Genomic DNA, 14,570 nt, shown 5'->3' with positions numbered 1-14,570 from the left:
CAGAAGCAAAGTAGGAATTCATATTTTCTGGCTTAGCATTAAATGTGAACACAGCCACTAGGTCCAACTGAACTTATTCCCCAATAGGTAAAGGTAAAGGACACCTGAACAGTTAAGTCCAGTCGCAGACGACTCTGGGGGTGTGACGTTCATCTCGCTTTCAGGCCAAGGAAGCTGGCGTTTGTCAACAGATGGCTAGCGCACAGAAATGCCGTTTACCTTCCTGCCGAAGCGATACCTATTTATCTACTTGCATTGGCATGCTTTCAAACTGCTAGGTTGGCAGAGAGACACGGGTGGTGCTGAGCCTCTTGGGCTTGCTGATCGAAGGTTGGCTGTTCGAATCCCCGCAACGGGGTGAGCTCCTGTTGCTCTGTCCCAGCTCCTGCCAACCTAGCAGTTCAAAAGCATACCAGTGCAAGTAGATAAATAGGTACCACTGTGGCATTTCCATGCACTCTGGCTTCCATCACAGTGTTCCGTTGCACCAACCTAGCAGTTTAGTCCTGCTGGCCACATGACCTGGAAAGCTGTCTGTGGACAAACGCCAGCTCCCTCAGCCTGAAAGCGAGATGTGTGTGTCATACCCCATAGTCACCTTTGACTGGACTTAACCGTCCAGGGGTCTTTTACCTTTTATTCCCCAATAAGGATGCACAGGAACGTAGCTTTAAGCTGAAGATGGTGGCAGAAAAGACGCATGGACAATAAACAGGATCTTAAAATTAATTAATTAATTGATTAAAAACCTCGGCACTTGTACCTTACAACGTCCATACAGTCCCCCCCTCCAGAAGCACATATCCAGCACATGCAGTAATCATTATTCATACATGATCTCTTAATTTTGCATTCATACTTTCACAGCCAAGAAAAAGAGCCACCCTTAAAAATACTAAGCAACTAGGTTCTAACCTGATTTGCATTTTACTCATATTCAGTCCCTGTGGGGACTTCTTCCAGTGGTGTCTGCCTGCTACCCTTAAAGTAGGAGGCAGCTAGGAGCCACAGTGAGACAAATTAAACACCAAGACCCCAAAGCACAGAGAACAGTGTTGATTGTCATATCAATATTGTAATGGGATTTTAAAAATAACAAAATAGCCAAAACATAGGGACAGTTCAGATAAACTGGGAAGCCAGGTGCATGATGAAGAAATTGGAAGGTTCCAATTCTACTTTAAAACAAACCACAGTTCCCTGTAATTAATGAAATTAGGGAACAATTGTTTATTTCTGCCATATTTTATAATCCTATGCAAACGGATTTGGGAGTAAACCATTTGGATTTCTCAGAGCTGGATAGAATTGCACTAGTTAACAAACCAGGATCTGAAACCATGGTTGATCCTGGTTTATTTCAACAAACTATGGTTTGAATAACTCAGAATAACAATCCCCCAGGTTTATCCATAAAGGGGAACCATAGGTTTTGGGTTGTTGTTGTTGTTGTTGTTTTACATAAAAGCAGAAGCTTCCAACCTTCTCCTTGTTGCACCCTGGAGATAGGGAGGCTCTCTTGGGCTTATCCGTGCAGCATGAAAGCAGTTTCCAGATGTGTCTGAACAAACCATATGTCAGGAGTGCTCTGATGGTGTTTCCTGCTTGGCAGGGGGTTGGACTCGATGACCCTTGTGGTCTCTTCCAACTCTATGATTCTATGAAAACCATAAAAAGTAAATTGTAACACCAGCAAGAAGCAACTTCTTCCAAAGAACACATTTTAAAATGTATATTCAGGAAAGCATGCAAAAAATTAAAATATGCTTATTTTCATACTGTTCATTAGTGCCCAAGAAAACTAAAGAAAGATTTAGTCCAATCTCCTCTATGGGACCTGTGTCTCACATTGGTGTCTGACCCTTAAAAAGCACACCTTACATCTAGAGTTACAATTTTGATCTCCACTTGGTTTGCGCTGGAACAGAAGGTTCATCTTTAAGGCTTGGGGGAAGGTAAGGATATTAAAAATAGGGAAAGCAGTAAAATTCCACCTATTCACCCAAGTCTTTCTTTCAGTAATTGCCACAATGAGATTCTCCATATTTAAACAAAATCATTCAGGTTGAAAGAAATGTGATCAGCTATTGTGGCAGGTCTTGGCAAGCATAACTATCGTAAGCCATTTTAAACTATCCTAATCTGAGGTAGAACATCTTCTTTCCAAAGATCAAGAAAAATTGTCCAATAATTTATAAAAACATTGCTTGGCAAATGTAAATCTAACAGCCAATGCTAGACCATAGGAGAATGCAGTCCTGTTTGTTAGCACCTTTAACAGAACGAAGTCTTCTCTTTTTTGTTTTTATTGGGGAAATACTGTCGAGTCCATGCCCCGTTTTCTCCTGTAGCATTTATTGCAACATCAATAAGGTAATCTGGTGTCAGCCACCTCAAGAGGATCAGGAAAAGAAAGCTGAGCACAGCAAAAAGAGCAAAAATGCAGCCGGTCACTGGGCCACAGTGAGAGATTAGTCTGTCAAGTCGTTTGCCCATTGGTAATACAGTTTCACCTGCCACTCTGTCATACACCTAAGAAAGAAAGGGGGGGGGAATACATGAGGGTTGTCTGCAATGTTTAGATTGCATCATCTAATAGGCAAGACATCTGCTTATAAGGCTGATTATATTCTAAGTCCAATACAGGGTGTACTTCTGCATATGCACAAGCACTTGTGGGGGCTTAGGAGAGATCTCAGAAAGAGGTCCATAGGTAGCAGCTCTCTCTCAGCAGCAGGTCCACAGACTGTTTTGCAAGGGGAGGCTCTTGATTCTCAATAACATTGCATCTAGGGGAGGAGGAGAATTTACTCATCTGACTAGGGTTGCTCCAGTACAGAGTACAATGTATGTGAAGGTTTCTGGTGGAAATAAGTTAGGAGTATCTAGTAAAGACTGTTAGTTAGAAGGATTTCCACACCAACAAGCTAAATAGTGAAACAACTAGGAGATGTTATGCAAGGGCCCAAGTGAAGGCAATTTTAATGAAGCTTGCAAATTATGCTACCAGGACAAGGAATTTGAGAACTTATTTCTGTTACGTAATATCACAAGTATGACATAAAAACAACATATTTGTAAAGCTGCTCACCCTCCACTCTGAAAAATACTCAAGCCTCCCTGCTTTGACCCTTCAGATGCTGCTGGGCTGCCATTGCCACCATCCCTGACCACTGAGCACGCTTTTGGGGGCTGATGGGCATTGCAACACCTGGAGGGCCACAGGTTTCCCCCCCCCTACACTAAAACAAAGACCAGGAAAATATAATGGGTCTCAGAATATGGAAGTGTACCTACTTTTTCAGTTCTCTTTGCAACATCCTTCCAAGTATAGAAAGTTTTAACGTTGTTGTGTATTATTTCTGAAGACAGAAGCGATCCCGACTTCAGTTGACGAATTGCCTTTTCCAAACCATTACAGAGAGATTTCACGGAAGGTTCACATAAGATTATAAAATTATCTGGCAGCACCTCAGGAATCCCACCAACCCTTGTACTCACCACCTAAAATAGCAGGAAAATTTATATTATACTTATCAGGCAATTTAGGTTTCAAAAATACTATATCAATAATACAACACAGTAATGAATGTTTCACCTCCAAATGATCAGCTGTAAATGTATAAATAAATGTGTTGTCTTGCCCTTCCATCTAGGTGGCATAAATGGCCTTCTCAGCTTCTATCTCAACTTTTATCCCTATAGCAACACTGTGAGGTAAATCAGATGAAGAGTATTTGAATGGCCCAAAATTACACAGGGAGACTCATGACTGTGGAAACTCCTCAAGAAAGGAGACACTTTGATTCAGCGCCATTTCTCTCTCCTTTGACCCCCCGCCCCGTTGTCAAAACAGGTCACTTCTTGCCCAAACACCTTCCACCAGTAATAATATCTTACAAATCCATTAGACAAGCTGTTTTAATTTTGCTCTTTTGTATTAGATTGAAGGTGGCATTTTGACATTATAAATCCATATTTTTATTTTTGCTATCAGCTTCCTTCAGTCTTTTTGAGGATAGACTGGATGTGGGACTTCCATGAGAAAAGCTGGCTGGCTAGTCATTGACTGCTGACACTACAACAAGATAATTATGCTGTGATTAACAATAGGCAAAACATAAACCTTTGTTATTACTCTCTACCTTTGAAGATAGGGAGATTAAAGGACCACAAGCTTAATGTAAGTCAACCGTGTGATGCAGCAGCATCAACAGATGTATAACGTTCTGATCAAGGGAAGTCGTAATCCCACTCTACTCTGCCTTGGTCTGCCTTGGAATACATTGTCCAATTCTGGGTGCCACAATTGAAGGATGTCGACAAGCTGGAACATGTGCAGAGGAGGGCAACCAAGATGACCAAGGGTCTGGAAACCAAGACTTATGAGGAATGGTTGAGGGAATTGGGCATGTTTAGCTTGGAAAAGAGGAGACTGAGGGGGGATATGATAGCCATCTTCAAATATCTCAAAGGCCGTCACATGGAAGATGGAGCAAGCTTGTTTTCCCAATGGCTCCATGTTACAGGAAAGGAGATTTCAACTAAACAGTGCTGGCAGTAAGGGCTGTTCAACAATGGGATGGTCTCCCTCAGGAGGTGATAGACTTTCCTTCCTGGGAGGTTTTTAAGCAGAGGTTGGATGGTCATATGTTATGGATGCTTTAGCTAAGATTCCTACATTGCAAAGGGTTGGACTAGATGAAGTTTTTGGATGGAGGGAACGTGTTGGGAGCAAGGAATCACCACTGTGCCTGCATAATAGCCCTGAAGGTTAGTCCTTGGGACATCAGGTCAGCTAAAGCTCCCTTCTTTTAATTACTTCTGAGACTGGGATGAATTACGACGGACGTGAATCTATCCACCACTTAATTTTCACCTAGAACACAAATGGACTGCTGGCGTAAGATGAGACATTACCTAACAGCCAGAAAAATAAAAAAATATATATCTTAATTATTTGTGATTAAGAAAGATTATAAACGGATAAGGGTGCTTAATAATCTTTATTTTATATTACTTTTAATGCTCTGTCCTTTTTGTGAAGTGCTACAAAAGTGAAAATAATGTCTTTAGCATAAGAAAGGAATGCAATTCTCTATTAAAGAGATGAAAGTCATCTTTATTTCTCTTTTTTCTCTCTTTCTTTTTATTTTTTATTACCTTTATTTCCTGCTTTCTCTACTCTGGATTAATGAAGGTATGCACAAAAGGTGTTGGGTGGAAGGTGAAAGACCATGTGTGAGAGGCAGGGAAGATCTCCCAAGTGGGAGCTGGGAGGGTCCCCCACCTTCTGTGGTGGACAAGAGCTAAGCTGCACCTCTGAAAGATGGCTTTCTATCCCCCCCTTTATGCTTCTTCTTTTCTTTTTTATTATTTGTATTAGTTGTTTTTTAATTGTAGTGTATGCTGAAAAGTATATATACACACACACACACAGAGTGCTTTTTTCTTTAAAAATGTTTAGGGGTATTCTCATTTTGACTCAAGAAAATCACTATTCTATAGTTCAAATCAGGGAAAACAAATGGACAAAAGTACAAAATTCACAAAATGTTTAGGTGTATGCGTACCCCTGCATACCCCCAGAAAAAAGCACTCTCTCTGTGTGTGTGTAAAGGTTGGATGTAAATAAATCAAGCAAATGAAGATGAATTAATCAAAAAAAGTAATCAGTGTACTTTATGACCTCTTAAGCCAATTTTATATGAGCATACGTGAAAATATTAAATAGAGTAGAAAAGGCCAGCACAGCAGAATCCTCAAAACTGAGCAGCACAACAGATATGCATAGCAGTTCCTAGAGGCTACATTTTTTATGTCTTCCTGCAATAGCCAGAAGGGGCGGTTTATCAATCACCTGGCAAGACACAATACATAGCTGGTAGATCATAAATTGAGATCTATGTGACAAAGGTGTAAATGCACCTTTCATGGTTCATCATCCCACTGGAGCTGTGAGCAGTCACACCCCTGAGAAACAGAGAGAGGGCTTCTCCCAAAGTTCTGCAGGGCTGAAGGATACCAAAGTCCAGAGACCTCAGACTCCAGCCTCCCTGCCGCTTCAGAGAGATGCAAGGAGGAGAAACCAAACTGCTTCCCTTTGCTGTAGAAGCACCATCTCAACAACTTGCAGCAGGCAGAACCAATGAATAGATGAGCTGGATTGCTCCTCACCCATTCCGTGGTCTATGCCAGCCAAACATTACTAGAATAAAAAGAGCCAGTTAGGAATCTATAATTCCTCCTGTTCAGTTTCAGCAGTGCTTGCGACTTGCACTCTTTTCTGCCTAGCTTAATCTAGCAGCCACGTCAGAAAACATGGAAGTCTGTAATTACTTGAGAACATTCAGAGACTCAAAATGATTTTTTTTACTTAATCCAAACAGTGAGTGATCTTCTTCCAAATGAACCAAAATAAAATTTGATTTATTCAATCTTTTACCTCAACATTTTCATTTTATATTGTTTTTCTTTCTCCTATATTGCTAAACTGTAGAATAATCTCTCCTTCACTAGATACACAATGTGGCAATCTAATGTTTAAAGCTGTGAATGAATTTTTTTAAGGATAATGATTGAGTCTTCAGTTGTCCAAATGCTGCTTTCTGAATCAAAGATGAGAATAAGACAAATAATCAAGGTTCAAACACACCTTGCATTCCTGAAATATGCAAGCCAGTTATGTTAAAATTCTACATAATGAATACAGAGAACTGACAATCAAGTTGTAAGTCCCATGCAAACTGATTCTTCATTTCCAAAGAACTTGTAGTTATAAGTGTAGACACTTCTGTCAGATATGTTATTCAAAAGTCTGTATATTATGTTATTAAGAAAATGTCCAACTAGTCTCTCTAAACAAGGAAACTGTTTTTACCTGTAAACCACAACTGGCAGCTTCCACAATTGCCATGCAAAATGCTTCGGTGAGAGAAGTGTTGAGAAAAATGTGTCCCTGAACCAAGACATTTCTAACATCCTGATGTTCTAAAGCTCCCAGGAGACGGACTCTGCATGCAATTAGAGAAAACAAGTTTTTTAAAGGTAATCTTTGCAAGTGTCTTCATAACCATGTGTATGATCACAGTCAAACGTAAGCACTTGTCAATATCACTAATTTTGTGGCTTATGAACTTTCTTAGCTATTTACACTACTGACACTGATGGGCTGGACTGCATATCAAAACAAGCTCCACAATGCTTTTAAATGGCATTGGTTCACACATTCAGATACAATCCATAACGGGCATAATTCAGCCAACATTTAATGATACCACAGAGAGAAAACTTTGTGATGGGTATCCATTATGATAGTCTCCAAAATGGATTACTGTCATGTACTGTGAGGCTGACTTTTAAAATGGTGCAGACAGTTTAGCAGGCCCAAAACAGAGCAATGCAGTTATCTGCACTAGTTTCCATGTCATTTCTGGGCCTGATTTTAAGTCCTGGCATTAATTTTTAAAGCCCTAAACATATTGGGGCCAGGTTACTTAGAGGATTGCTCTTTGCCAATACAGTCAAACCTCGGTTGTCGAACATAATCTACTTCAGAAGCTCGTTTGGCTTCCAAAATGTTCAAAAACTACGGCGCAGCTTCCAATTGGTTCCAAGAGTTTTCTGCATTCAGCAGAAGCTGCATCGAATGTTCAGCTTCCGAAAAACGCTCAAAAACCATTCGGGAGCGGAAATGGTTTGGGAGCTGAAACATTCCAAAATGGAGCTGTTCAGGAACCGAGGTTTGACCGTATATACATTTTTCCTTTTCCACTTTCACTCGCCTAAAGAGATGGGCAACTAGCTGCCGTTTTATTCATTTAATTTTTTGTTTTATTAAATTTGTACCCTGCCTTTCCTCCCAAAGGAGCAATTATGCTTATGGAACACTCTTCCCCAGGGAATGCCAACATTAAGACTTTTGTGCCAAGTAAAGAGCTGACTTTTGATAAAGTCCCTCACCAAAGGCTCACGGGGTAAGAGGAGAAGTCCTCCTGCAGATCAGTATTTTGTTAAGAAACAGGAAGCAGACTGTAGAATTAAAAGGACAGTTCTTTCAAAAGAGTGATGTAGAAAATGGGAGTTCACCAAGGATCAGTGTTATGACATTTGCTTTTTAACTTGCTCATAAAATGATCAAGGGCTAGGAATGAGCAGGGAGGTAGCCAAATTTGCTAATGATACCAAGTTGTTCAAGCTGAACAAAACAAAAAAGGACTGTGAAGAGCTCCAGAAGGATTTCTCCAAACTGGGTGAATGGACAGTAAAATGGCAAAAAAAAAATATTTAAAAATCCAAACTTCACATACAGTCAAACCTCGGTTGTCAAACGTAATCCATTCTGGAAGCCCGTTTGGTTTCCAAAATGTTCAACAACTGAGGCATGGCTTCTGATTGGCTGCAAGACCCTCCTGCACTCAAGCAGAAGCCGCGTTGGGTGTTCGGCTTCCGAAAAACATTCAAAAACCCGAACTGAGAGCCGAAATGTTCCAAAATGGGGGTGTTTGGGAGTCGAAGTTTGACTGTATATGCTAATGTAATCTGGACTGGTGGTGAATGACTAGGAACAAGACTTTGGGGCTATAGTGGCTAGTTCAGTGAAGAAGCTCAATGTGGACCAACAAGGAATAGAAGAAATACAAGTATCTTAAGAAAGTAACTGGACATCTTATTTAAACTGAGCAAGAAAGCAATTTTGAAAAGATTTTGAAGAACTGAATACTGATTGACCATCAAGCACCTTCCAGATTACAAATTTACATATTTGGGGGATTATCCACAGCGGATTATCAGACTGGTGCGCCATCCCCCACCCCCATGTGCGCTGAGCTGCATACATGGAAAAGAGTGACTCACCTAAACAAATTTTGTAAGTTTATAATATGCCAGAATTGAGAGCACTCTTCCAAAACAAGAATGTTCCAGAAAAATCACAGCATGCTACCAAGTGCTGCTCAGTATCTGGCAGGATGGTGGAAATTATATGCAAATTTCATTAGCCATATGCACCTCCCCCTTGCAACCTTCCTCCCAATGCTCACCCAATTCTTCCTTTGACCCTTCAATCACCACAACAGTATTAAAACAAGAGCAAGGCAAGTACCTGTCATGCAGCTGGTATCTTTCTCGTACCTCTTCTAATACAATTCTTTTTGGTCCTTCTCCTCCAACTAAGAAATGTAAATCTGGATACTTCTGACAAAGTTCAGGAATTATACCACTAAGCAAATCTATACCTGAAGACATAATATTTAGAGGCAGTTGGTATTTCAGATTTGTTACTTATCTACCTGACAAACCATTCCATCATACGTCAGCATCAAAAGAAAATGACAAAAAAACTGTGTTAATAAAATTGCAAATAAAAAACTATAGTGTACTGTATTGGGCTCCTTGATTTTTTACTGTGACCAGATTTAGAGTTTATTTCTGAAGTTTACAAATTTACTTCAACTCTATCTTACTCCATAAAAAATTCATTACTACTGCGAGATCTCAGTGGTACCTGATTTCTAAGTATCTGCTACACTACAAGCAAAGCTTTGTGCAAAAGCTGCTTTTTGGGAAGTAGACAACAATCATATGTCCTACCCACAGAAGCAGGGAGGATTAATGGAGAATATATAAGGCAGAACAAAACTTAAGAGAAAGAGAAGATAAAGTGTCTTGAACAATTACTTTCTTCTAGCAGTTGCACTTGAAAACCTGTTTCCTCAAAAGTAAGTCCTCCTGGGTTCAGAAGAACTTACTCCCATGTAACACAAGACTGGAAGCCGTGAGGTGGCATGGCTACTGTCAGGAACAGCAGGGAATAAAGTCCACTGACAGAGAAAAGGTAGCAGGGATGGATTCTCTACTAGTATCTAAACTACTAGCCCAGAGGCAACAGTCCAAAAGGAAAATGCACTAGATATTGTGTAGGTGGATTACCAACATGCCTTGTACTGGTGAATGGAAGGTAGCACACTGCACTTTCACAATCATTCCCCCTAAATTAATTGCAGTCATATCCTGCCTTTCCTCCAAGGAAAGCCATGTGCATGGCTTTTCCTTGCCTCATTTTATACTATGAAAAGCCCCGTGAAACAGTACAGGCTGAGAGATGACGTGACTCAGGGTCATGCTGAGCTTCACGGCAGAGCAAGAACTTCAACACTGGCTCCCTAATCTTAGTGTGACACTTACATGACAGCAAGTTTTTTAAAGGCAAAACATTGTGCCAGTCAGTATTTTTCTTCTAAAAAAAAAATGGTGCCGGTACAGCGTATCCCTGAGCATCCCAGAAAAAAAAAACATTGGTGCCAGTGCTGAAGATAAAAATGTCTGCTAGAAAGAGTTAATGGGCCAATGCCATTTTTGCTCTTTGCTCTGAATTTGTTGTCTATCCTAGGTTTTTGGTTTAGGCACCCCTATATCTCACAACATTCCTTTTTATTTTATGTATTTGCATGTTTGGAGGAACAGAACAAACTGTATGCATTATGATCGTTCTACTAGGCCCTCTACCTGCAACAACAATAGCTCTTGCTCAGGTCATCATGATCCTATGATATCACAGCACTCTCACCTGTAGTTTCACTTGTTAAAACTGGCAGCCCCACGCAGTTCCTGCCAAGCAGCATGTGAATCCACATGAAACTGCATGCGGTCTGCCACAGATCTAAACAGGATTTTATACTTGCCAGGTCGTAAAATATTTAGGTGCCAGGCAGAAACTTTCCTCTATAACCAGGTCTTTGGCCTTTAACTATCTGTGACCTTTTAGAAGTGGGTGGGATGCTTTTGATGTATTTCTCTAGTCTCTTTGTTTCAATGCATCTGTGTGGGATTTATTGTCTTTTTGTCTGGCTGTAAGTCACTTTGGGCTTCCCTGGGTAAGATAAAACAACTGACAAATTTAGTAAATAATAAAATAATAATAAAACCAGCCATAATATAATGCAGCAAAACTTAAGTAAATTTAAAAGGTAGATACAAACAGAAAGGCAATTTCTGATCAACTCTATAGCATTAGAAAGAAGCTACATTAAGTGCCACGTATATTTTGGATCTCATTACCTTTTCTATATACAAGCCTGCTGACAACAACAACAGTTATTGTGCTTTTGTTCCTTCTAGATACATCTGGAGTGAAGTCAGTAGGATCAACAGCATTGGGAATGACAGAAACTATTTCAGGATTCAGTGCTGCTCTCAACACAGTATTTTCCTTGCTAGTGTAAGAAACACATATTATGTGGTTTGTATCACATAGCGATACAGTCAAGAGTTTGTTTGTAAGCACCGAACTAACATCAGCAAATCCAAAAAGGGAATGGTCTGTAAAAACTGTCCGTAGTTGCATTGTCTTGGCATGGAACAGGGCATCATGAGCCATAGCAGAAAATGAACTATGGGCATGGACAATGGTGACTCTTTCACGTACAAATATATACCTGAGCAGAGGCAGGCTATGGAAGAGAGTTGTTGCAGTAGACTGGTTGTACATAACTCTTAATGGCAAATAATAAACTTTCAGTCCATTGGTGAGGTAACGAATGCCTTTACGGTCTTCATAAGCATGAGTGACAATGATAACTTTGTGTCCTCTTTCAATTAGGCACTGTGACAATTGGTAGATGTGGCTTTCCACTCCTCCCATGTTTGGATAAAAAAAGTCGGACACCATGCAAATACTATGAATTTTACTTGAACATGATGGAGATTTATGACAGTTCACCATGGAAGAAGACAAGGGGGATAGGAACTGCATGTGATTTCCTCTTTGACCTGCCATAGTAGTTTAGCAATCAGTCTGAAAAGTACACATTCAACATGAAGAAAAGGCTCCATCCATTTCCTAAAAGAGCAAAGAAAAAAATACACATTACACATCAAAGCTAAAAAAAAAACCTCACCACTTACAGAGGTCTTCATTGTACAGCACAATACTATGCATGCTTCTGTCAGAAATAAACCACATTCTGTTCAATAGCATTTATTCTTGTCCCTAGTAAGTGTGTTCAGGATTGCAGTGTTAGAATAAAGACTTTGGGGGAAGCCATTATCATGCAATTTATCTGCGTCCCGCCCAGTGTTCAAAATTAACCAGTCATCAGTTGCTTTTTGCAACTCAGGAGTGAGTGCCCCCCTTGCGACCGTTGAGATTTCCAGTCACGTGGTTTGCAACCGAAATCTCCTGTGGCTGGGTGAGAGCAGTGTTCCCTTTCCACTTGCTCCTTTTGATGTGCTGAGGAAGAGAAAACCCTTTCATTGTTGTACAAAGCTCTTTCACAGTTAAATGGATTGTTTTTCTCTTGTGAGGGATGGGTGTTACTGTCCCATACATGCCTAAACTTAAGTCCCACTGTGCTTGTTCACTGTACGACCTGTACCCTCCAAGTACCACAAAAAGGACCACATAAATTCTCTATGCAAAGGTTTTTTTTACAAATTTATTAAGATAAAGGTTTCAGTAAGCTACCTGCTCTAATTGCGTAAAAGAGGTTTGGTTTTTACTTTTGCTGGAATGAAACTGCTTTGCAACTTAGAATCATAAAATTGTAAAGTTGGAAATGACCCCAAGTCATCTAGGCCATGCATAGTCAACCTTTTTATACCTACCGCCCACTAATGTATCTTTCTTGATAGTAAAATTTCCTTACCACCCACCAGTGCCGGGTTTCCCCAGCTACTCTGGGCAGAACTCAATGGAATATTAAACTTCGCTATACAGGGCTGCCTTCAGATGTCTTCTAAAAGTCAGGTAGCTGTTTATTTCCTCGACATCTGAGGGGAGGCTGCTCCACAGGGTGGGCACCACTACTGAGACGGCTCTCTGCCTGGCTCCCTGTAACCTCACTAACACTGGTGCTGCCACTGGGAGCTGCATTTCTACAGCACCAGGAAAGCCAAGCTCAGCACAGGGATGCTCCAAGGGCACGAGGCTCTTCGGATACCCGCAGGCTCTTCGGATACCCGGAGCGGGAGCATTTCAGAGAAACGGGGCCTCGTGGGATGACTATTCCTTATGACACCTGCCCAAGGCGACCCAAGGAGGCTTCCAGGCGACCAAGAGCAGGCAAAGCCCCGGGGAGGGAGGCGGCCCACTCCTGAGAGGCTGACGGGCAAGAGCCTCGAGTCCCCTCGTGGGAGAAGGGGCGCGGGGGGGGGGAGGCCTCTCGGCGGCGGAGGCCCCGCGGGGCCTGAGGCTCACCTGGCGCCCGCGCGAGCGAGGGACTGGAGCGGCGCTTCTCCCGGCGCCCGGCTGCTCCTTCGGCCGCCGCTCCTCGGGGACCCTCGCGGCGGGAGGCGGCTCTTGCCCTTCTCGCAGCAACAGCAGGCGCCGAGACCCACGCACCGCTTTGCCCACACGCCGCCTTCGGAGCGCGAGAGAAAGCGTCCAATGGAAGGGCAGCGCCCGGAGCACGTGGTGCAACGAAAGCCAATGCGGGCGCTCGCGGCGATTTCTCGAGGAAGCGGCGCTGGGCTGCGCGTTGACGTCTCCTCCGGCGCCTCCCTCCCTCCCGCTCCGCCTCCCTAGGAGGGCCTCGGGGAGACGCCTCCGAGCAGGCCGCCGTATGTCTGCCTGCCTGCCTTCACGTGGCCGCTTCCCAACCTCCCGCCCTCGCCCCTCCTGCGAGGCCTCAGAGGGGCCTTGGACTACAACTCCCATCAGCCCTGACGCCTGCCCTGCTCGCTAAGAGCAGCAGGGGGCAGGTCCTGCCCCGCAGCCCAAGCGCCCTCTGCAGGCAGCGATGGCCAGAGCCAAGCAGGCGGCTGCTGGCAGGGCTGAGGCTGGCAGGCTCACCATCAAGTGGCACCAGCACCCGCGTGCCCCTCCAGCCTGAGGCCGCCCAGCAAGCCGAGTCTCCGTGCTCTTTCACCCCGTGGGGGCGTCTCCCAGGCCCGCTTGCTGGGTGGCACCAGCTGCGCATGGCTGCTTGTGCCTTCCATGCTGATGTTCAGTGTGATCCTGGTGTCAAGCGTCCTGCTCCTGATGATCTAGAAGGGCATTCTGGCAGAGGTGGAACCCCCACTGCTGCACCCTTTCTGAGGTGAGTTCCAGGTGTGGTAAACAAAATCTGCCCTTTTCCCCCTATGGGGTATCCAAGAGCCCGTATAGAGTCCTTAGATGGGTTCCCTATTGGTAGGAGAAAATAACAGAGGCCAACCAGAGAATATTGAGAAGCAACACATCTAGTGAGCCTGATCTTTATTGATCTTTAAATTCCCTGCCCTGGAACTCAAGACCACCCCTCCATACATACATCACAGAAGGGGTGTAACCCAAGACCATCCCCCACAAACATACCTACATCACAGGAAAGGTGGTCCACAACAGAAATTTGAATGTTGTTTTTCCTGTCTGCCAGGTTATCTGATAATGCCTTATCTGATTGCCTTTCCTGGTAGTCTGTCACCCTTTGAAATGGTGATTACTCAATTCCTGAGACAATGGGAGGGCTCCCTGACTGCCTCCCTCCTTGAAGAAAAAACATTTGGTCAGCTTGGGAGTCAAAATGGTTTCAGGTCAGTCTTCCTGTGTTGATCTATATGACCTTAAATTTTATTATTACACAGGCTAGGCG

At 42.8% G+C, this 14,570-nt stretch overlaps 1 protein-coding gene and 1 long non-coding RNA gene across 3 annotated transcripts in view; one reads left to right on the top strand and one right to left on the bottom strand.

Annotated features, from left to right (window-relative positions):
- Nucleotides 1–14,570, top strand: part of LOC310680200 — a 179,585-nt gene that overhangs the window by 78,542 nt on the left and 86,473 nt on the right. The window lies entirely within an intron of this gene.
- PIGA (phosphatidylinositol glycan anchor biosynthesis class A) lies at nucleotides 715–13,378 on the bottom strand. 2 transcript variants are annotated; one of them, XM_083446537.1, is made up of 7 exons: nucleotides 13,196–13,378; nucleotides 11,059–11,839; nucleotides 9,104–9,236; nucleotides 6,881–7,013; nucleotides 3,298–3,504; nucleotides 2,273–2,532; nucleotides 715–1,561 (listed from the first exon to the last, which is right to left on the bottom strand). In XM_083446537.1, exons 2-6 carry the CDS (start codon nucleotides 11,774–11,776, stop codon nucleotides 2,275–2,277), a joined length of 1,449 nt encoding a protein of 482 aa, XP_083302663.1. In that variant the 5' UTR covers nucleotides 11,777–11,839; nucleotides 13,196–13,378; the 3' UTR covers nucleotides 715–1,561; nucleotides 2,273–2,274. The 2 variants fall into 2 exon arrangements, with proteins under 2 accessions (XP_083302663.1, XP_083302662.1); XM_083446536.1 differs by lacking the exon at nucleotides 715–1,561 and having other exon boundaries at nucleotides 1,765–2,532.

The sequence above is a fragment of the Podarcis tiliguerta genome, assembly GCF_965153285.1.
Source record: "Podarcis tiliguerta genome assembly, chromosome: 6".
Classification (NCBI taxonomy): Eukaryota; Metazoa; Chordata; class Lepidosauria; order Squamata; family Lacertidae; genus Podarcis; species Podarcis tiliguerta.
The sequence above is the reverse complement of the archived record's forward strand: the minus strand, read 5'-3'. Positions and strand labels throughout refer to the sequence as shown.